Genomic DNA, 23,768 nt, shown 5'->3' on the forward strand with positions numbered 1-23,768 from the left:
AGGGACACCTCCTGCACTCCCTCGCCACCCGGAGTGACACTCTGTCGGCAGCTATCATTTCAAGGATTCTCTCCTCTGCCAACTTCCTGCCCCTTTCTCGCGGCAGGTGGGTAGCGGCTGCCCTGTAGATAAATCCCATAGCACCTGAACCTGAAGCATAATAAACAGGGGAAAATTAACAGCCATGTTCCAACCCTGAGACTTTCAAGAGCGGCCTCTCATGGGCGGGAAAGCCAGGAACTCCTTGGTGAATTGGGCTTAACTGCAATTTGAAGGCTGTCAGGAATATTTACTGAGTCTCTGGCTTCTGGAAAAATTCCCTAATTTACCGAAGGAGTTAGATCATGCAGAAAGCCCTGGGGGTGCAGTGGACTCGGCCATACCGATCTCCTGAAGCCCGGGACGTTCAGGCTGGGACTGTTTTCCCTGGAGCGGTTTCAACGCCTCCCCCTGCCACCCCGCAGGATGGACCCCGGCCAAGGCCCTGTTTGATGTCGTGGCGGAGGCACTTACAGGAACTGCCAATGGAAATTATTCTTTAGGTTGAACTCCAGAGTCAGGCCCGGTCCCGGTCAGGGCCGGTAACTGGAAATTTTGTTAGTCCATTCATCAGGGGGGTTTGGTTCAGGTGTCTCCTTTCTGCCTCGAGTTAGCAGGAATCACATTTCCGTAAGAGCCACAGTCACCCGAGGCTGTCGTGTTTGGTGTGGAATGTGCCCAAGGAGCTGGGGGAGTTTGCAAAGAAAATAGTTTGCCTTTTGGTTCAAAGTTGCTGTTGCCCTTGAAGCAGAACCTTTTTCTGTGCACCTGTGGGTGGAATTGCCCTGTTTTGACTAACTGGGGGCACAGGGACTCGTATAAAAGGTAAGGAAATGCTGCTTTTCCCTAATAAAAAATAAAGCACAGTCCTTCCAAGGCTTGATGGAAAGGAAGGGGGCTTTCCCAAAGGAGAAGGGTGACTGGCCACAGTTCCACTGTGTCACCAAGGTTTTTCCCACCTGGGGTCTCTGGCTGGCTAGGGCTGCCACGGCCCAGGGACACTGCATCCCATTACTCATGCCTCCTGTGTGAAAGCTCAGCCTGCCCTTTGTCCCCAGGAGCAAAGAGAGCACCCAGGCTAACCACTCTCAACTAGCCAAAATCCCATTCCCAAAAGGAAAGAGGGAATTCTCCTGGAGCCCCTGAAGAATGCTCTGACCCTGCTCCATGACATTATTATAATAAGTCCCCACCATGGGGTAGATCTCTTAAAAATCAAAGGGAGCTCAGAAGAGGAAAGTGAACAAAGAGTGGCAGGCACCAAGGGAGGGGGAAGTGCTGGGGAGGGATATTGGCCAAATTATATTGTTACATCATGTGCATGTTCTAATATGTAACAATGAATCCCATCAGTATTTACAACCATAATGCACCAAGAAAAAAAAATGTGTGTATGGGGAGGAGTACCCACCATGCCACATCAGAGGGGTTATTATCAAGTTCATTTAGTTAACAGACCCTCAGGCGGGTGCACATCTGGAGACAGGAGCGTCTGAAGGTTGGGGGACCCTGCCAATACCCAGCCTGAGGCTAGAGTGCAGCTAACCCCGGGCACCATCACAGTGCAGATCTGGGGTACACTTGGGTCCTGCTATCATGGCCTGATGCAGGGAGCAGAATTTTACCAAAGGGCTGTTTAACCAAACGCTGAATCTCTCACCCATTCTCTTTGAGCCTTGGTTTCCCCAAATCCAAAGGCTTCAGACGTGCCATTTCTTTCTAACTGTAAGTAGAAACATGGATGTGATCAACTCTTGGGGTCTGAGATCTCCGGCTTGGAGGATCCCCAAGGTCACTTACTCTGAATTAGTCTCCTGTTGCTGAATCTCTTGCACAGCTCACCTGCCAGGTGGCTTTGCGAGTGCTGCCCAGGAGTCACCTCCAGGGGACGGGCCTCTTACTCCCTTGGATGGGCTTTCTGCCTAGAGACAGACCTGGATGTCTGGAAGTCTTCTCTTGAACTGAAACCTGCATCTCTGACATAGTTTTGTGGATTATGCAGGCACTAATTGGCTGCTTTCTTTCCCCATGCTCCACAGTGTGACCCACCTCTAGAAGTTACAGACCTATTCGTTGATATACAAGATGGCAAAATCCTAATGGCTTTGTTAGAAGTCCTATCTGGGCGAAACCTGGTACGTATGTTACAGAAGGATCCGGAGGAAATAAGGTGCACAGGGAAGCGGTGCCGAAGGATTCTGTCCAGTAGACAGGTGCTGGCCCTCAGTGGCTCTGATAAACCCCTGTGAGGAGAAAGGTTTATTTGGCTTGTGGTTTCAGGCCAAGGTCATTTGGCCCTGTTGCTTTGGGACTGAGATGAGGCAGAACTTCACGGTGGAGCGCATGGCAGTGCAGACGCTCACCTAGGGCCACCAGGAGGCAGAGAGAGAGAGAGAGAGGAAGAGGCTGAGGTCCCAGTGTCCCCTTTATGGATAAACTCCCAGTGACCACACTTCTGCCTACTAGACTCTGCCTGTAAAAGGTTCCAGCACCTTCCGGGAGCCTCACAGGCTTGCAACCAGGCCTTTAGCCTTTGGGGGGCATTTAAGCTCCAGAGCGTGACCACAGGGGCAGATGGAGTGTACACGTGCCAGGAGGTGCGAGAGTCCTACAGTCAGACACACAGAAGGGCGACTCTCCTTGTCAGTGAGTAAGTGGGATGTAAACCTGTAGCTAAGCCGTATCTTTTTTAAAAAGCCAATATATCTTAGTGAGTAAATAAGTAAATGCCCAGTGTTTACCGCACACCTGTGATGGGTAAGAATTGGAACTAGAAATTAAAGTGCAGCTAGCCAGTTATTAAACAGAATAACAGCTAAGAATCAGAAAAATTGAAGGATGTTTACCAGCCAAATTCTGTGATCTAACCTGAGGCTAGCGCTAGAACTTCTGGCTTCTAGAACATTCTTTTAAATAGCACTGACCTTGAAGGATGTCCACTGATGTGGGCATTCCTTCCTCTCCGTGGTCCGAGTGTCTGCTTCTCACAGAGTAGTTCTTTTTCTCCTCCGCCTGGAGCGGGTCTCTGGGCCTTGGCTCTGCTGCCATTTCAGGCAGATAGGGCTTGTTGTGCAGTGTGTCCTGTGTACCTCACGATGTTGAGTGTCTGACCACTAAGTGCCACTAGCACCCTTTGGTACAGTGACCAAAAACATCCAGATATTGCCACATGTTCCCTGAGGGGGATCCAGTCCAAAGCCCCAGTCGTGTGGAGGCTGAAAATGTTGCTCTAGACTCCAGTGTTTGAATTGGCCTTGGTGACACGTCGCAGCTACAGGACGTAGCCCAGCCAGCAAGGACTTCTGCCGTCTGCTCGTGGCTGTTCCGTCAGAGCCCCCCTGCTGTTCTCAGTCAAGCGTGGCTGGGCTCTCACTGACCTCTCCCACCTTTGCCTTCCCAATAGCAGAGGAGGAGATGTCCGTCGCTCAGAGGGGACTGTGTGGGGACAGGCAAAGAATTCTAGTGAAGGGCGAACCCATTGCTGCAGAAATCGCATTTGGCTTCTTAGCAGGTCTCCAGTGAGTCAGCAGCACGGGCCCCAGAAGGCTGCGTGAGAAATTGTGCTCTGGCCCCTTGTTCTGCACTCCCAGCGACACAGGCTCCCCACTCGGGTGTCAGAGCATGGGCAGCAGCCCCCGTGGTGGCCTTGGTGGAGTCTTCGTCCTCGTCCTCAGGAGCCAAGAGCAGGCCTCAGCCTCCCCGTTAGCTTGGCCTTGAAGTGGCACATGCTTCCCAGGAAGCACAGGAGCCTCCGAAGGGGGCTTCTGCAGGCCTCTCTCTCTCTCTCTCCACATATGAGATAATGGCCCACAAAGCTCTTGGCCCAAACCAGAAACATCTGCTGCCACCAGGGAGGGCTCGGGCTGGGTGATTTAGCAGCTGAGTGGTAATGCAGGACAGCTCGTTGTCCCCACTAGAGTATCCCTGCAGCAAAGAGAGCATGTTATTGCCGGTCTCTGGAGGAGAGGGGATTCCAACAAGCCAGGATCTGGCTCGAAGAGAGAAATTGGACAGATTTGTCCCTTGGAGACTTACTTGGGTCCCTCACATTTGCCAGCTCCAGTGAGTTAAGTCCCAGGTTCCACACAAGGCTGACTGTTGAGGGTCCCTGACCTTCCATTTGCACACCCCAAGATGCACATATGTGTGGGTTTGGATGCAGTCCAGGTGGGTTTTAGCCACAGGCCCCTAACTTTCTCCAGAAATTCATGTGAAAAGGGTAAAGAAGAAGAGACGCGTGCCACCCCATCCCCTTCCCCCCTGGGGCCTCCCGAGGTGCCTGGGTGGGTTAACTGGTTCCTCTCCTTCTGTTTTACAGCTGCATGAATACAAATCCTCATCACATCGTATTTTTCGGCTGAACAACATAGCGAAAGCTCTTAAGTTTTTGGAAGATAGCAATGTAAGTGTTTGGAGCTCCTCTTGTAAATGGGAGCTTGTCCTGTGACCAGAAGGACTCGTGGGAAGTCCAGTGCTGATCACGAAATGTGAACAGGGCATCCAGCTAGCATGGCCAAAGTAAACTGAGCTCCAGTGAATGGCAGTCAGATCATCCATTCACGGGGGACGCTGCCCGACCCCGCCCACCCCACCTCGTTTTGGAACTCCATGCTCAGCCAGCCTGGGAGCGGGCGGAGCTGCTGTCTCTCAGATCTTTGGAATTTAGTTGACCTTTGCATTTCTAAGAGTGCAGCAGACGTACCAGAGGATAAAACTTTCTCTTAGAACTTAAAATATGACAAAGACAAAGGAGGAGAGGGGGTGAAGGATGCAGGGGGGGACATCTTAGCATCCCCTCCTCTTTGATAGGACTTTCGAGGCTGAGTCCATCTTTTCTGTGTTTGGATCCCTTGCAGATGAGTTAGGGTGGCCCTAGAGAGTTGAAATTCCAAAGCTCTAGTTTCATTAGATTTCAGCAATTAATCTAAGCTTAAAAAAGAAAAAAAGTCTTCAGCGAAAACTTTATCCTGACGTCTGGTTCATCTGGGTCCTCGGGTAAGTCACAGAGGCTGATGGTGGCTGATTTCAGCAGAAGGGAATTTGTTGAAAGGATGCCAAGTAGCTCATGGAATGAACGGAAAGCCTGGGGAATGGGGGATGGTGCCCAGGGATGCCAGGTGCCAGGATCAGTGCAGAGCCACCTGGAGGATCGGTGAGGGCTGACCCCACTTTCCTGCCCCTCTGCCTCTAGGTGGCCCCCTATAGCCTGGGAGTAGGAGTGCTCAGTATGTGATTCCATTCATGTGACATGCCCAGCACAGAGAAACTTCTAGAGATAAAAGTGCAGTAGTGGTCGCTAAGGGCTGGGGGAGGCAGAGGAACAAGGTGAAGAGAGGGTATGGAGCTTCTTTTAGAGGCAGCGAAGATGTTTTAAAATTGGTGGTGGCGGAGCTTCCCCGCACCTGTGCCTACACTAAACACTGCTAAATTCAGTGCTTTAAGGGGGGTGCATGGAACAGGCATCGATTCTCTCTCAATGAAGCTGTTTAAAAAGCAGGCATCGCCTACATCTATTGAAAGGCTTCCTGTCTGCAGAGATAATCACACCCTGAGCCTGAACGTGAACATGGATCAGCCCCCGGCCTGGAGCCCGTGGTCACTCACTCACTTCCAGGAACTGTGGGGAAATTACGTACCTCTCTAAGTAGGCGACAGAAGAAAAGCCTACCGGGCCCAGAATAGGGCTCACTGGGAAGCTCTTGCCACTCCCTGCTCTTGATGGGCTTTGCTCACTGTGACACCCACCTCTGTGTCAGAGTCAGCCTTATCTTTGTCGCAGTGCCTATCCTGCATTCCACAGGGACTTTGTACTTGGGACAGCGTGAGGCCTTGGAGCAACTGTCCAAGGTACTCGTTGCTCTTCTTCCACCTTAGTTGACCTTGAAATGCACTTCTCCTGTGCTGACTGCCCACATGGATGAGTCCCTGTGACGTGGCAAACCCTCTTCCTGAACGTATCCTCACCCCCGGGGTAAGCAGTAGGCTTGCTTCCTAGAGGCCCCTGGGACTATTTACCATGTGTTGCCCGTGGCCTGGGGCTGCACCCCATGTTGGAAACACAGCAGCATTAGAAGTGTCTCTGAGCCTTTAGGACACTTGGGGTCAGGAAGAAGAGGCCTTGCTTGGCAGAGAAGCTGTGATCCTGTAGAGTCCAGGACGCAGGGCTGAACCCGGGGAGGCAGGCTGGGAGTTGTTCCAGGGCATGGGAAAGCGTATGGCCGAGGCTCAGGAAGACCTGGCCTTCATAGTCCATGTGTAAATCTTTCCCAAACTGTCTTCCCCAATGCCTTCCTGTACAATAGGCCATTAATGGCTCCTCTGGTCTTCAATTACAGTACAAATCTGGGAAAATCCCCAGGGTGGTGCATGTCAGCTTTGTGCCTAGCTTGGCCCCTTTAATAGGCAGGTGGGACGAGTGAGTGGCCCAGCAGGAAGATGCCCACCAGTGAGGGGGACAGATGCGAACAGGGCTTCCAGATGTAGCCGCTGGCCATTCCCAGAATCCACAGAGTACACAGGGGCCCTGTGGCTCCTCCCTGTCCTGCTGTCCCTGCTCCAGGAAGACAGCCCTCACTGGCTCTGGTGAGCCAAAGCAGTGCCCAGAGCTGGGGGCTGGATCCCAGGGGCAGCCAGGTCGTGCTTGCTCCGGGGTGCAGACGTGGCTCCACAGAGCTGCCCACCCTCCCCACACTGAATATCACAGTGTTGACTCCGATGGCAGAAATGGGTTGCCCCACAGGACCAGACCCGTGACCTCCTGCAAGCCATTCGGTATGAGCCTTGACTTCCTCCTCTGTGAAATGGGTGTACTCTGATTGTGAAAAGAACTAACCTGTGAAAGCCACTGGCAGGCAACTCTTGCTCCATTAGGGAGCAAGGCCCTAGGTCAGCACCTCAGCTGTGCCAGCCCAGAGGGAGAAGGCACCCCTGAAATAAGTTAGTTGGTCCATTTGCTTTCAATCTGGAAAGCCCAGCTGAATTGAGAGGAAGAGGGGAAACTGTATCTGAAGCTCTAGACTCAAGTCGGGCTGTTACATTGCTCATTCCCCCCAAAATGAAAAATGTCCAGGCAACCAAAACCTCTGGGCTATCTGCTTCTTTAGGCCCTGAGATCATTAGGTGCCACCACCTTCTCTTGGCCCTGGACAGTGTTTTAGTCTCCAAATGGCCTTCCCAAGGACCGCTGCTCCCTTCCCAGCCCTCTCCTCTCCCCTCTCCCAGGACAGGATGCCGTCATATTCGCGGCACCCCACAAGGCAGCTCTGCCTTTCTCTCCTTCTGGAACCTCAGCTCAGAGGGTGGTGGCCATCACTTGTCATTTGGGCTTCCTCCAGGCGGGAGGAAAGACGAGGAAGACAGGCTGGCTGATTGCTTTGATTCCCCTGGACTGGAATGAAAACAGGGACTGCCAGGAGCCGGGGTTTGGGAAAGGGCAGCCAAGGCTGGCCAGTGATCCGTCCTGTTGACATGTGCTTGTGATGGATGGGGACAGAATATGGGACCCAAATTTGATTGGCTGTGTTATTCACAATGTTGACAACTTCCTTCCTGGCCTCCCGCCTGCCCGCGATGAGCCCGTGTTGTCTGAATTACATTCTTGGCATCAGCCTGCCAAACCGACGTCAGCCAGGGGACTCAGGAGTCTCCCTCAATTAGGTGAGCCAGGCCTCGCCGACGGGCGGTGTCAGGAACCCCCAGCAAACAGACAGGATCAGGGTCCAATGTCAGATGATTGGAAAAGCCGTGATGGAAAAGGAGAGAGGAAAGAAGTGGGGAAAGAAAAGATCTGTGTAATGGTTCTCCTCATTTTTCCTTTCCCAGGTGCCCCAGGCAGAACTTTGCAGTGGGAGTTGTGGGGTTTATCTTGACTTACCTTATTTCTCCTCTCCTCCCCGTGAAGGATATTTTAGACATTTTTACAGAATCGTTCAGCAAAGAGAAGGCAATGTGGTCCTTCCCAGAGAGATGCAGTGCTGATGATCAGTGTAGGGGATGATTTGCATTTCTAAAAGTTCCCAGGCGATGGTGCTGCCCATCCAGGGGTCACACTTGGCTTTAGGACTTTACCAAGAGCATCATTCTGTGATTAAATGAAGCAGGTAATTCCTTAGGGATTTCTGTAGTGGAAACATTGTAACCAATGGAAACTTTGTATCCAGTCAGTAGAATGTTCTGCAATGGTACAGAATCTCTGGTTATCAATCTTAGCTCATTATTTCTAATCTCCTGTGGCCTTACCCTTCCCTCACCCCAGGGTCTGTGATTGCTGGTGTTCTGTCTTTGTCTAAGGGTGCTCTCAATCCAGAGGTGGGGACTTTAGGTGCAGCCTACAAGCAGATCTCCTGGGCACCTGCCGTTTCTCCTTGGAAAAGATCTACTGAATGAAACCTTGCAAATTGTGTGGCCCTGGGCTCATCATACTTAACCTCTCTGAAATGTCCTCCTGAACTATAGGGTTAATAGAAGCCCCTGCCTCTTAGGGTTGCTATGAGCACAGACTGAGTTGATAGTGTCTCCCATGGAAAGCACTGTGTATGTGCTCATTAAATATGCTTCTGCATTCTGAGTGTCCCTGAGAGATGGTCTTGGCCAGTGTCAAATGGCACAGGGTGAGCAAGAGAAACAGGCTTAAGAGGATGACAGAAAATAGCAGAGATGGTCCTCCTTGGAACCCCCTGTAAGCTGACGGACTCTTCTCTCCAGGTTAAGCTGGTTAGCATCGATGCGGCAGAAATAGCAGACGGCAACCCCTCTTTGGTTCTTGGCCTGATATGGAACATAATCCTCTTCTTCCAGGTAAAATAATGTCCTTTCTGTAACACACTATAAGGGTCTTGAGTCCACTTAGTACCAACAGAACAGTGTGGGTCCAGCTCAAGGGAGTCAGTGAGACTCAGTTGCTACAGACTTTTTGACTTTTCTGTTCACTGAAAGAGAACTGGAAATAGAAAATAATGGTTTATTATTAAATGATCCACTTGTGAAAGATTTCCTTGAACTTTTGGCATAAGGATTACTTTCCAGAGACACAAGCACAAACAAAATTGGATCCCATTCTGTGTGAGTCTTGAACTTAAAAAGAAAGTCTCTGTATCTCAGAGCCTCAATATCCACAACTGTGAAATGGGAGCAGTGGTCATAAAATGTGGTGAGCAGCCAGAAAAGCCACGTGCAAGGGCTCTTTGTCCACTGTCTAGTGTTTCATGCAGGAGTTAGTTACTGAGCCCTATTGTGGAGTATCCTAAGAGGTGCTAAAATGATCACAAATGGTTAAAAGTCAAGGCTTTAATTCCGACCAGAGCCTCACTCATTCATTTGATACCTATCTGTTGGGTTTCTCCAGCATGCCAGCTCCTGGACCTATGAGGCCCTTGTCCTCTCAACTCTTTGGGATCACAGACAGGTCACTCCTTGCTATGGAATTCTGGGGTGCAGGCCGTGACCAAGGTGTGACCTGGTGATGTAAGAGCCCCAAGCAGGGCAGTGACCTCAGCTGAGCAAGGGAAGTGAGGCAGACTTCCTGGAGGAAGGGACCAGAGTTGGGTTTTGAAGAGTGAATAGGAGTGTGTGTGAGCAGTGCTTCTCAGATTTGCTGGGGAATGGGTGAAATGTAGGTTCAGACTCCATAAGTTGGTCTGGGGCAAGGCTTGGGGTTCTGCTTTTCTCCTAAGTGCATGTGATTGGAAGAAAGGCACAGCCAGGCAGCAGAACTAGATTGAGCAGGGACAGTGGCCTTGAAATATCTCCTGGGAGTGGCAGGTGATAAGGAAAGGGGGGTTCATGGAGTCGGGTCAGGAAGACCTTGTGTGTGGAGGCTGGCCAGAGCGGCATAGGCTGCCGGAGGGACTGACCCTTCCCTTGGAGGGTACCTATACCCCAGTAGAGCAACCAGCCACCGTCGGACAGGCTTCTTCCCTTCAGAGAACCAGCTCTGCATGAGCCGGTCCCTCCAGCCACGTCCGAGAGCTGCAGGTCAACTCAGGGGTGCTTACTGGGAGCGTCTGTCTGGCCCTGGTGTCTGAACTGCTGTTCTCTTTCTAGATTAAGGAGCTCACGGGCAACCTCAACAGAAACTCTCCATCTTCCAGTCTGTCACCTGGCTCGGGGGGCACAGATTCTGACTCTTCCTACCCACCTACACCCACCACCGAGAGGAACGTGGCAATATCCGTGAAAGACCAGAGGAAGGCCATCAAGACCCTGTTGGCATGGGTACAGAGAAAAACAAGGAAGTAAGCTGGGCCCTCTGCCCACCGAACAGTTAATGAGGGGTTTTCAGGCCAAGAGAGGAGCGTCCCCTTCCCTGGAGGGGCGAGGAAGAGGGGAGTTCCCAGCTCTTAAGCTGTGCCCATGCAGATGCTTCCTGTGTGCCTTCAGAGCAGGGAGCACTGTGCTTAGTGGTGTCTGCACGCAGAGCTGGTGAGAGGATCTGAATGGAACTCAGAGGGGCTGTCGCGGCACCAACTCCCCAAATGGCTCATCTCTTGGGTTCTGGAAATATGTGCCCATTTATTATTAACCTCAGGGTGTCTTTCAGAGTTTGTATCTACTTTATAGAAGTAATGACACGGGCGGTAACATAGTCAAGGTCAGGTTTGGCCGGCTCAAAACCGAGATAGGTGAACCAGAGCAAAGCTCCGGCCCCCAGCGTACCCCGGGCCAGGGCTGAGGGAATTGATGCCTGGCAGGATTCCCTCCCTTGCCCCTCACTTTTTAAATTGTTGTTTTATTCATAGTAATAACGATAGTCGGTGCCACCTCATGAATGGCTTCCATGTGCTACCTGCCTTGTGCATTAGGTTGACCATGGGGCAGGGGTCTACACCGGGGGCCACTGCGGCCACTGCCCGTGTCCTGATGGGCTCACTCACCTGCACGGTGTGCCGCTGTGGTCCTCCTCCAGGTATGGCGTGGCGGTGCAGGACTTCGCGGGCAGCTGGCGGAGCGGGCTGGCTTTCCTGGCTGTAATCAAGGCCATTGACCCCAGCCTGGTGGACATGAAGCAGGCCCTGGAAGACTCCGCGCGGGAGAACCTGGAGAAGGCCTTCCGAGTCGCACACGAGTCCCTGCATATCCCCAGGCTCCTGGAACCAGAAGGTAGCACGACGCTCACTCCTCCGTGGTTCCTTCTCCATGATTCTTATCACAAACATACCCCCTGCTGTTCCAGGTAGAAAATTTGAAAAATACAAAAAATTCTTCTATCTCCTATATTCCAATATTTTTAATGCATCCATTTGTAATATTGTTACCTAGTTGGCATTGTTCAGTGTATGTGTCATTTTGTCTCTTACTGTTTTAGCTAAGTTGACACATGCATCTCACATATTGCTGTGATGTCAGGCACCAATAAAGATAAATAGCACCCAGTAGGCCTACTAAAATTCACTCAGCTCCTCCCTGCTCGTGGCCGTCGAGGGGGCTTCAGAAATGGTCTGTTTTGCCCAGAGTGGGCAGCTCACTGCAGAAAGCTCAGCAGGCAGCTCGGATTGTCCTCTCAAGGGCAGGTCCCAGCAGCAGAGTGGCAGAGTGGAAGGGTATGCACCGAATGAAGGGACTCAGCTGTCTCTTCTGTCGCATGGCTTTCCAGGGGTCTGAGCGATTCGGTACTTGCTGTGGCAGTAAGTGGGGTGCACAAGTCACCAGACTTGCTGGTGGAGCCAGCAGTGAGCCATCTGCTCCCAGTGGGAGCGACTAAGACACAGGGAAGGATGGACGGCACGTTCAGAATAAGAAGCCGTGGCTTTCCATCCTGGTTCACCAGTCTGCTGTGAGGTTTCAGTGAAGTGATTCACCCTCTCTGAGCCCAAATTTCCTTACTTAGAAAAAGAAAAAGCCCTCGATGATCAGTGGGCCTCTCCACTGAGCGCCCTGCAGGGCTGTGGGGAAACCCTGAGTCCTGCTAACCCCCGTGTCTCTCTTGACAGACATCATGGTTGACACACCGGACGAGCAGTCGATCGTGACTTACGTGGCCCAGTTTCTAGAACGTTTTCCGGAGCTGGAAGCTGTATGTTGGTTTTCCTTGCCTTCAATTTCAAAAAGTGTACATTTCCACTGGCTGCCATCAGACCCAGCGGGGACTTGGACTGTCATTCTGTGTTAACAGGGACAACCACAAGTTGGTGGTCCTTGCCTTGCCATGTTTTAACTTCCAGATTATATATAACATAGGTTACGTGTAAACGTTGGGGAGGAAGCTGGTCACCTCTTTGCCAAACCTCTTCCCATTGCAAACTTTATAAAATTATAAAAGACATCCACTTATGATACAGATCAGCCACTTGATTCTTCAGCTGTCAGGCGGAACATCTTAGCAATCACCAGCCTTTATCAGTGTTAAAAATATATTGATCCAATTGTGGTGGCACATGCCTGTAATCCCAGAGACTCAGAAGGCTGAGGCAGGAGGATCGCAAGTTCAAAGTCAGTCTCAGCAATAGCAAGGTGCTAAGCAACTCAGTGAGACCCTGTCTCTAAATAAAATACAAAATAGGGCTGGGGATGTGGCTCAGTGGTTGAGTTCCCCCAAGTTCAATCCCTGGTATCCCCCCAAAACAAAACAACAACAACAACAACAAAACACACACACACACCCTTCACAGACATGCTTTATATCTTCAGAACCTCAGATATACTTGGGGATAGAATATTTTTGGAGCAGAATCACTTTGCAGAAGTGGTGGCTTCATTGAACACCCCTCCCCCACCATGCACAGCCCTGAGATAACATCAACAAAAAGAATGACAGTGACAATAGCAACAGCCTTGTGAATTCATCCATTCTTTACTGGATGTGGAGTGCTGGCTCAGGGGACTCAGAAAGAAGCTGGACCAGGCTGAGGGTGCAGCTCCATGGTAGAGAGCTTGCCCAGCACGCACTAGGCCCTGGATTCCACCCCAGATAGATAGATACATACGTCATACATCATACATACAGGCATACCATTGGACAAATGAGGTCCCTAACTTTGTGTAGCTTGGTTCCATAGGAAAAATCATTAATGGGTCAGCAAACACATTATTATTTCAAGCAGTTGTAAATGTAAACAGAAAAGAAAAGATGCATAAAGAGTTAAAGAATGCTTGTAGGAAAGGGGGCGGACTGCTCTTTTTGCCGGATACTGATTATTTTCCTGTGCCCCTGTGTTTCCAGGCCATTCCTACAATCCAGCCAGGTTCAGAATCAGTAGCCTCTTCTTATAGATGGGACTGTGGGTGCTCAGAGAGGGTTAAACGTCTCCCCAGGGTCACTCAGCTATTAAGTACAAAGTTGGGGTTTGACCCCAGCTCTCTGAGGTTCCAAAGCTGAGTCTGTTAGGTCCCTCACAACATGCATCTGAGGCTGGCACCCCATTTCCCACTGAAGAGCCTCACCAGGTGCTGCGGCTGTCGTCCCATCCGTCCTAGCACCCTGGAACACTTCCCAGGGCAGTTTGGAGGCAGGGATTCCTGGGCAGGAATACCACTGTTGCTGTTTGGAGCCCTCTGACCTCGGGCTGGCTACTCAGCTTCCCTGACATCTGGATCAGATGCCAACTGTAAAGTGGAGATTTTACCCACCTTTCGGGGGCGTGTGAAGAATAACTAGACGTGTTCCCAGCCTTGGGCCTGACACAACAGTGGACGTTCCGCGTGGAGCAGTGATAATTATTTTTGCAATTCAGTTTTCCTGGCCCTTTATTAAATTCCAAATACCAGGCCTCAGGGCATTCATTAATCGATCTCTTAATCAGGAGGCAGAATTTGAAATCAACTCAAACTTAGTGGTATTTGTGTGAGTCAAGGCCACAGTCAGGATTCAGCCCAGCTGACACTTGGGTGTCCCCAGTGCTGGCGTCAGAGACGCAGCTGAGAATAGAGAAGTTAAAGAACAATTCCTGGGGAAACTCGTCTTGGGTCACAGGACACAGTGCTTCACTGCAAAGCAATCGTTTACACCCTCAAGGGACACAGATGAGAATTCTCAGCTCACCAGATGTCCCTGAGCTAGGCCTTCACGATGCCGCACTCACCCAGCGCTGGCCACAGACGAGGTGCTATGCCTCACTTCATGGCACCACATGCGGTTTCTTTGGGTGAATATACCATACGGACTTGAGAAGAATGTGTCTTAGGCAGTTAAAGAATTAACATTCTTTAATATACTGCTCATGTGTGAATATGCTGTTCTAATAGTCCATCTGCAGACTGATTATTTTTTATGCATTTCTATCAGTTAGTACAGGAAAGAAGTGTTTGGCAGTCTCCAACCAGGTCTGCAGACTTGCTTGTCTCAGTTTGGTCGGGTTTTGCTTTCTGTGTGTGGGTACTGTGCTATTTGGTGTGTCGACGTTTAGGGCCCTTGTATCTTCCTAAACACTTGACACTTCTGTTTTTATGACATTTCTCTCTGTCTTGAGGTATGCTTTTTCTGATGTAGTCATAGCTTTCTTGTGATTAGTGTTATATGATATTTTTCCATCTTTTTCCTTTCATGGATATGTGCACTTGCATTAAAGTATGTTTCATATAAACATTATACAGCTGAGTCTTATTTCTTATCTATCTGACAAGCTGTTTCATTTAATCAGTGCATTTTTTGTCCTGCTACATGGTTTTAATCTACCATCTGGATTACCCTTTTCCATTGATCCCATCTGTTCTATGTTCCTTTGTTCTTCCTAACTACTCTTTTTTTTTTTTTTTTCAAATTACACAACCATTTTTGGTGTCCATTTTCTCTCCTCTATGGGCCTGGTAGCCAATCTCCTTGATGAATCATTTTATCATTTTAACAACTTGATGAATCAGTTGCTCTAGGGATTGTAATTCTCATCATTTAACCTACCTTAAATGACTATCACACACTTCAGATTCAGTGCATCTTATATGTCTCTAAATGCAACAGTGTAACTCCATTTCTTTACCCTTTAACTTTCCTTATTTATCCATTTTAGTACACAATACTTTGTTATTTTTGCTTTAAATAGTAGACTTTTGAAGAAACTGTATAAATAGTCTTTTCCATCAGGTGCGTTTACTCTTTCAGGTACTTTTTCCCTTCAGATCCGGACTTCTATCTCTAATCATTTCCCTTCAGCATGAAGAACTTCTTTTGTTTGTCTCGAATGTAGATTAAAGGGTTATTCCAGAGTCTTTTCTTTTGCTAATTCTTATACTGGGTCATTGGTGGTTCTACTTCTAGTGCCTATTGCTTCTCTTGATTATAGGTTTTATTTTCATGATCCTTCAGGAATTTAAAAAAAAAAAATTTATACCAGACCTAATATATAAAAGGATAGTAGAGATTGAAGTAGATAACATTTTTTTCCCTCTATTAGTCTGTTTTCGGTTGATATAATAAAATAACTGAGGCTAGGTAGTATGCCCAGGAAAGAGATTTGTTTAATTCACAGTCTTGGATGTTCAAGGGCATGGAGCATCAGTTGGCTCTAGTGAGAACCTCATGGGGAATGGCATCATGGTGGAAGTGTGTGCCAGAGAGACCACATTCTGAGATAGCAAGCCAGAGAGTGATCCAGGGGTCAGGCCTGCTCTTTTAGAACACTCACTCCCTGGGAACTAACTGGGGTCTGATGAGAACTACATCAGTTCCCTCTGAGGGCAATACCCTTGCATCCCTGAGAGGTCTCATCACCCCTCAATTGGCCACAGTGGCTACCGCTCTTCTAACCTGTGAGTCCTTGGGGGACAACCCATGGCAGTGGAGGCAGCCCTTTCCCAGTCAAGCCCCTGGAACAAGCAGTTGAGCATTTTGACTGTATCAGGAAGTGATAGGAGGAACTCTGTCACAGTTTTATTTCATTTCAGTTCTCTGAGTTCACATTTATTTGAGGGTGAGGTCAGTATGCACAGTCTCCCTCTACCAGGGCAGGGGAGGCCAATCTGTAGTATCACCAAGAGTCTCTCCTCTTCAGCCTGGCGCCTGGCTGACTCTTACACACTAAAACTCCTATGCGGGACCAGAAGCATATAACAGGAAGTCATCTGTGTTTTTAGCCCTTCCAGATTTAGTCTCCCACTCCAGCCCTCCCAGTCTGTGAAATCTGGTCCATCAGGCCTCAGCTCAGAGGGTTAATGGCCCACCAGTGCATACCAAGACTGGGCCGGTGGTCCACTGGCATGATGTAGCTGAGAGTCTCTGCTCGCTTAAGAAGTGCCCAGCCCTCCCTGGAGATTAGCACATTGAGATTTCCTTGCATCCATAGCTTTATAATTTATTTTATATTTATTTTATTTTTTATTTATTTGACATTGCCACACTTCGGTAGGAACAAAAGTCTTGTAGCCATTTATATCTTAATCAGAACACTTTGTCAAAGTGGCTCTGTGTGTGTGTGTGTGTGTGTGTGTGTGTGTGTGTGTGTTGAGAGGGGGATATAGATTGTACTTAAACTTTGAGGTTGAATTGATTTCATGTCGTCCTATGATTCTTTGCAGGAAGATTTTGTGGATCCAGATAAAGAAGACCCCATTGAGTCCACCTTTGTCCGCATCAAAGAAACCCCCCCTGAGCAGGAAAGCAAAGTCCTCCTCCTGACTGAGAATGGGGAGCAGGCCTACACTGTCAACCACGAAACCAGCCACCCGCCACCCACCAAGGTCTTTGTCTGTGACCAGCCAGAGAGCACAAGGGGATTCTGCCTGGGTGGCATGTCCAGCCGTGCACTGTCCTCCGAAAGCTCCACTGATTTCATGCAGCAGTTCATCGACCAAGTCCTCCAGGGGAGCCCAGGGAAGATGAGTAGCATCAGTGAGCCAGCTCCAGAATCTTCCATCTTGTCCACCAGAAAGGACGGCCGGAGGTCCAACTCTTTGCCAATCAAGAAAACTGTCCACTTTGAGGCTGACACCTATAAAGATGCCTCCTGCAGCAATGACCCTTTCTACGGTCCCGAACTCAGCTTTGAAGAGAGCCTGAGTGCCACCCAGGAGCTGCCGAAGCAGGACGAACAAGCCTCGTCAATCCAGGTGGCCCAGGAAAAGAAGCCAACGCAGGAACCCTCAGCTGTCCCGGGAGCAGCCTCCACCAGGGTCCCCGGGGACTTGCCAGGGGCAGATGATCATGCTCAACCCTCCCAGCATCCCTTCTCCTGTAATGGTGCTGTCGAGGGTCCCCCTGGCCTCAGGGAGGAAGGTCATTCTCCTCCCCACCCTGGAGAAAACACCATCTTGGCCAATGCCCAGGAGGTCAAGGTGAAGCTGCTGACCGTGGAAGCTGTGGATAAGGAGGACCATTTTGAAGGCATCCCGTTGAAAGCTTCGAAATTTAACAGCGACCTCGTCGATTTCGCTTCTACCAGCCAAGTTTTCCCTGAGGCCCCTTTGCCACAGGAGAAGACACCCGCAGAGGAGGTGGCCGCTGACACTCCTGCTGAAAAGCTAGGCAAGAAGAGGGGCAAGTCTGCCCACACCGGGAGGGAGTCGCCCGAGCCCCAGGTCAAGCGTGACAGGCAGGAGCCTCCCAAGGGCTCCGAGCAGGAGGCACAAGTCTATTCTTTGGCCCTGGACGAGACACCTGTGGATAAAAAGCCAGAGGTGTATGAGAAGGCCAAGAGAAAGTCCACCCGGAGTCTCAGGGAGGAAGAGGGGGAAGCCGAAGGCCTCCCGGGTGTTGTCGAAGAATTGCCTTCCAACCCCCCGAGTGGCAGTGTCAGCCTGGAGACCCTCAGGAGCCACAGCGAAGAAGGCCTGGATTTCAAACCCTCTCCGCCCCTCTCCAAGATTTCCGTCATTCCCCACGACCTTTTCTACTACCCGCATTACGAGGTGCCGCTGGCCGCGGTTCTGGAGGCCTATGCGGAAGGCACGGAGGATTTGAAAAGTGAAGATGTGGACCTGGAGGAGCCCGAGGGCTACCCCCACGAGCTGGACCCCAGGAACAGGGAGGCCGCCAGTGCCCAGAGCAGCTGCAGCCTCTCCACGCTGGTTGGGGTCCTCCCCAGTGCCAGCACCCATGCATCCTCTGTCAACGGGAACGCTGCAGGGGCCATGCCAGCCGCAGAACCCAGTCCCCTGTCCCCCAACAAGGACCACCAGCCAAGAGAGACCAAAGAGAGTGGCCCTGAGGAGAGCCATCAGGTACTTGATCATGGGTTGGGGAGTCCTGGCTCCTGCTGGGGAAGTTCTGTACCTGTTTCTCCATGACATGGGTGAGGAGGTTCCCCTGTGGGCACCCCAGGGCACTAAATCAAAGGGGCAGCACTTCTGTGAGTCTCAGGCAAGTGCTAGGTTGACACCTGAGAGGGAACCCCTCTTGAAATTTTGTACCATTGTCACCTCACTGGCCTTATCCACCTTACCCCAATCCTGGCCCTAGTCACAGGTCTGCTAAAAGGATCGTGAAGGTCACTTGTGAGGGTCCAGCAAGGTAGAGGCAGTAATTGTTGTAAAAATAGCAACTTAGCCAACAGGGAAGCTGTGTTAGTGAACTGCAGTGCCTTTCCCCTGCAGCCACCTGGGGAGGACAGGGACAGCTCTCCCTGACCCCAGCCGTGATTTGCAGGGCCTTTGGCACATTCAGCACTACCCTGCGGTTCCTGTGGCCTGGAATGGGCTGGGTCCACAGGAAGGAGGCCTCTCGCTCTTGAGCTTGAGCAGCTGGACACACACTTGTCCACCACTCATATCCACTCCATCAGGCCCAGCAGCTCAAGAGGCACAGGCGTGCGCAGGGAGCAGGCGTGTGGGGCCCGCTGGGGAGTGGGCAGGGGCAGAGAATCAGGGAAGGGGAGGGTCTTCCTGCAGGTGCCCGTGATAGGAATGCAGCACTGCAGCCCAGGGAGGCCAGAGGGAGCTTTGCAAGCCAGCTGGCTGGGTCCCCGAGGGATACCCAAGGGATGGGCCTGGGCTCGGCCCTCACCCAGCTCACCTGTCACCCAGTCCGCCCCTGTGGACAGCAGTGTCAACACTGCCAAAAAAAAAAAAAAAAAAGGAGAATTCTGCCTGTACTGTTAGATGTGGGGGACATAGAGTCCCCCAAGGATTGGATATTAGGGAATGTGGCATCTGGCGAGGGGTGGGGGTGGAGCTGCAGGGGTTCCGAGTGGATAATGGTCCCCTGGTGCTGGAAGCCGGGTGGGAACATGACCAGCTAGTCCAGTTGCTTTAGTGCCCCCTGTGCCCCTTGTCTCTCCCCAGGCTCTCACCTCTTCCTCCCTCCCAGTCCAGCCTTCCCACAGCCTGCCAAGGGGCGACCCCAAAACACTGTCTCAGCATCCCATCACTCCCCTCTCCTGTCCAGTCCAGACTCCCAGATGACCCCGAGACTCTGCCCTCTCCAGCCTGCCACTTCCCACACCCCCAGACCTGCCTTCCTGTCCAGCCAGGCCAGCCCCGCGGAATCCCAGACACACCACGCTCTGGGCTGGGCTGGTCCCACAGCCTTCCTCAACTGTCACCCTGCAAAGCCCTGTGCAAAGGACACCTGCTGGAGCCTTCCCAGCACCTGCCCAGGCAGAGGCGCGGCTCCTGCACCTGCAGCCGGTCACGTGTCTGGCGCGTTTCTTCCTTTGAGTGCTTAGCGGGTTTTCATGGGGTTTGTTCTCTCCCAGGAGCTCATGGGCATCTGTGCATTACTTTCTGATCCTAGACACCAGCATGGTGCGGGGACAAAGGTGTATTGCATGCTGGTTTGGGGCATAGGCAAGTGTCAGGTGGGTGAACGACAGTTCTGCTCAAGAAAGTCCCGGATGGAGCCAGCCTTGCACTCTGGGGAGGGCTACAGGGAGAGGGGGCTTGAGGAGCCTCAGATGGGACTCAGGTGGAAAGCTGCCACACCTGGGGCTTGGTTTCATTCAGTTTGCCCTCGGGACAGTGGCGGGGAGAATTCCAGGTGTAGAGGGCAAACATGGCAGGAGATGGCCGTTTGGGGCAGGGCAGTGAGTGCGCCATCTGTGGGACAGATGGTCCCACAGGGCCAGGGACGCACTGCCCCCAGGGAGAGGAGCCCCACCTGCCTTTCCACCTCTTCCCACTGCTGGAGGCTGACTTCTCTGAAGCCAGCCCTGCCCTGTGGGAGCCTAAAAAGTCAGTGAGATCAGGCCTTGGTGTCCCTAAGCTGGGGACAGGGGAACAATGGGGGCGATTCTTCAGATTGTGGTCGGCCAAAAAGCTCCTTTAGGACAAAAGGTCGGGTCAGGTGGGGGACAGGGAGAGAGCAGAGTGGCAGCTCTGCCCATTACTTAGAATGACTACTCAGCGGCGGGACCCTCTCCCTGGCCCGCACAGTGCTGGAGGTGGGAATGCCGAAGGCAGACCAGCCCTGCTGTTCCAGCAGGTGGGCAGGTTGAGGGAGCCCTGGGGGGGGCGGAATCATGGAATCAAGTGGAGACGCAGAATCCCCCTGGCACTGGTGGTGTGAACTGGGGCAGGTCACGCTGCCTCCTGAGCCTGGCCTTCCCTGCATCTGGGGGACTGGAATTCACACTCTGGCTCCACCTCTCCAACAAGTGCCTGCCCACTACCCGAGCTCCCAGCATTTGGCTCTGGAGACAGGGGGTGGATCGTTTGATACCTGGCCCTCCTTTAAAAAAGAAAGAGTATTTTCTCAGCCAAAAGGACTAGAATATGACACATTTTTCTTTTTCAAATCTTTGAGAAGAAAAATGTCCTCTCCACATTTCAGAAAAGGCAGCACTCAGGGTGCTGGTAGAGGGCCTGTCCTCCGGGATTGCTGAGAGTGCCTTCGGGCCTGCGCAGAGCTGTGCTCTGCTGGGACAGCAGCCTGCTGCTTGCATCCACTGAGCAGAGTCTCCAGCCCCCAAGGGGTCCCCAGGAGGTGGCTCCACAATCCCTGAGCTTCTCTATGTCATGGGACATTGCTGATGGGTTCAGGAGGCTGGTGTGACAGTGGTCAGAAGCTCTTCCTTTCCAACTGAGAGCTAGAGATGTGGCACTGCGTGGCCCTTGGCCACAGTGGGGTGTCATCCCACAAACTCCGAACTGGCCTGTGTGTACCACCAAGCTGGTGGCCACCTGTGCACACTTGACCCATCTGACTTCCGGATCCTTCCTGTGCTTCAAGGGAGGAGGATGGTCACGTGGAGGAGTCAACTCCTGCCCCACTGAGAGACATCTTCTCTAGGAAACCCCGTGGTACAGTGGGAAGAGGTTGGGAGTTGAATATGGTACCCACCTGACAGGCAGAAAAGGAAGGCTCTAAGAGAGGTCAGCTGCTCAAGGTCAAAGAGCTGACTCAGCGGGATGTGAAGTGAGAGCCTCCTGACTCAAGCCCTGCCCTGTTCTCACTCCATCCGTTTACAGCCTTTGAATTCCACACAAGGCACAGGACTTGGGGTGGGTTCTCTCGGGGGCAGAGGGTGCTGGAGGGAGATTACTGGGTATTGTGGCTGGGCTGGGACACTGCCCGGTGATGTCATCTGCTCTGGCAGGAAATTTGACTTGTTTGGGGCTCTTTTGTCTTCTAGTCCCAAGAATCCCCACGCTCAGAAAATATAGCGAACCCGTTAGAAGTAAAGGCCCAGGAAGAGCCAACCAGCAGTAAGAAGAAGGAGAAAAGGAAGCACATGGACCCCGAGGAAGGCTTGTTATTTATAGCACCTGGAACCGTTCGGTCCTCAGAGGACCTAGAAGAAGACGCTGGCGACCACAAAGTCCCTTCCAGGTATTTTACTAAAAATCTTTTCGCCCTAGAGATGGAGCCAGAGAGTCGCTGTCTGTACTCATTCCGTTTGCAGCTTTCGATTTTGGGGGGGTTCAGGGGTGGCACTGGGCAAGGGTCCAGAAATACAGAGTCAGCAAAGTCCCGGTTCTCCACACCTGGGCTCCCCTGCCTGCCTGTCACCAGAGCTTGTCAGGAGCAGGACCGGCAGGGCACCGTGCTTGCCCTCCCTCCTCCCTCTGCTGTTTGGGTGGAAACAGCCATGGGCCCAGTAGGGCCCGACCCAGACGGTGCTGGTGGGAAAGTGATGAACTTGGAGGCTGCCAGCTGCCCTGGTCCCAGAGAGCCATTGGGCCAGGTGGAGCCCGACTTCCCATTTATACGCACCCTACTGACTTGGAGCTTGTGACCTCTGTCCTGGTCACACAGAAGCTAGACGTGGATGTTAGTATTCTGGCGTCTCCCCCAGCTCCGGCTGGAAGGTGGTTGGGATGTTTGATTTTTCTTGGGGCAAGGAAGGAGCAGGAGGATGACGAGCCTCAGATAGGAGTTCGCAGCACCCACCTGCCCGGTGACTCCAAGGCTGCTAGAGGAGCCAGATTTGTCACAGGGATAATGTGTCTCTGCTGTCAGAAGACCCGGGTGTCTCCGGGTCAAAATCCCGGTCATCACAGAGTCACTGTTTCCCACGCCCACTGCATGCAGGTCCTTCACACAGCCTTCCTCGTTCATTCTCACGTCGCCGCCCAAGGCATGTGGGTGGGCTCGTGCTTTGCAATGGCAGACAGGGAATCTTGGACCTTGTAAACTCCCCAGGGCCTCTGGGCTTAGACAATGGCAGCGCCGGGCTCTGAGACCAGAACCGCGACTCCACGGTCCACATTTCTCCTCTGGCCCCTGTTCCCCAGGAGGCGGGAGTGTCTTGGCCAATCAGGAAAATTATGGAGTCATGCATTTGGGGAGCCAGCTGGGGGCCAGAGGAAGAGCCACAGGTGCCCAGGGCTCCAGGTCCACTCTGCTTGGCTTCTGGGCCTGGGATGTGGGGAAACAGAGGCAGCCGTGAAGGAAACAGCCAGAGCAAACAGCCAGCAGCAGGCACCTCAGCAAACGCCGGGAAGGGAAGGAGGTGGGAGGGGAGCCGGGAGCGGGGGCAAAGCCAACTCCCTTGGATATGCGCCGTGTCCATTGGTAGCACAGGTGAAGCCCAGGGAAGAGGAGCCCAGGACAGACAGGGAGGGGAAGCTGTCATTTCAGGGCCCGATCTCCTTGCCCAGGGCAGAGGTCCTTCCCCCTTACTCAGGCACAGCAGTGGCAAAGCTCGAATGCTAACGAAGTGTATTAGCCCAGGTGGAAGCTGAGTCCCAAGTGCAAGCAAAGGCGAGAACCCCAGAGCCCTCCACCTGCTGCTCCAGGGTAGGAGATGCCACCCCTCCTGGACACCCAGGAACACTGATCTGAGGTCAGCACCTGGCTCCACATTCCTGAATGGGACCGTGTTCTGGGCGCCTCTCCCCCTGGTGCAGAGTGTTTTTCTGGCCATCTCTCAATTCTGTCTCCCTTGGGGCTCCCCACTGGACAAGGCAGAGAGGCCCATTGTTTCAGAGCCTGCAGGACCCCAGTGATCTCTGTTTCCATCCACCCTGTACCAGGCACCTGGCCTTAGTTCAGTTTCTTGACTGAGCCCCTCTCCAGCCTCCTTTAGTGACTTTCCCTCTATCTGGAACGCTGGCACCTGCCTGTCCCCTGGCTTACTGCATCTCAGCCTTGCTTCTCAGCTCCACCTGCCCCTTCCTCCAAGAAGATCCCCCTCTATATGTTCCTCTAGCCTCCTCTTTTTTCTCACTGTGCATAGCCAAACCGTAATTTCCGTAGTCACCTGTGTTTAAGAATGTCTTTATCCTCCCCAGTGATCTCCTTAAAGAGAGATGTATAGAGAGCCCAGCCCCAGTAGTTAGTTAGCACAGGCACTGGCTTGTAGTTGGCATTCACTGAAATCCTTTGGGTAGAAGATTAAGGAAATAGGCACTCGCTTGATGAATGAGCTCTCTTGTCTTCTCTTGGCTCCTGGAGGGAAGGGAGCGTGGGTTCTGAGCACCTAGCCTGG

The 23,768-nt window shown here is 52.0% G+C and overlaps 1 protein-coding gene across 6 annotated transcripts in view; it reads left to right on the plus strand.

Annotated features, from left to right (window-relative positions):
* The window catches only part of Clmn (calmin), a 97,805-nt gene that overhangs the window by 60,450 nt on the left and 13,587 nt on the right, over positions 1-23,768 (plus strand). For all 6 annotated transcript variants that reach the window (XM_076849696.2, XM_076849698.2, XM_076849699.2 and 3 more), the window contains exons 3-10: positions 2,079-2,174; positions 4,358-4,441; positions 8,743-8,835; positions 10,081-10,271; positions 10,943-11,136; positions 11,967-12,049; positions 16,483-18,123; positions 21,471-21,667. In XM_076849696.2, coding sequence (XP_076705811.2) covers positions 2,079-2,174; positions 4,358-4,441; positions 8,743-8,835; positions 10,081-10,271; positions 10,943-11,136; positions 11,967-12,049; positions 16,483-18,123; positions 21,471-21,667 — 2,579 coding nt within the window. The remainder of the gene's footprint in view (positions 1-2,078; positions 2,175-4,357; positions 4,442-8,742; positions 8,836-10,080; positions 10,272-10,942; positions 11,137-11,966; positions 12,050-16,482; positions 18,124-21,470; positions 21,668-23,768) is intronic.

This window comes from Callospermophilus lateralis, chromosome 3, assembly GCF_048772815.1.
Source record: "Callospermophilus lateralis isolate mCalLat2 chromosome 3, mCalLat2.hap1, whole genome shotgun sequence".
Taxonomy (NCBI): Eukaryota; Metazoa; Chordata; class Mammalia; order Rodentia; family Sciuridae; genus Callospermophilus; species Callospermophilus lateralis.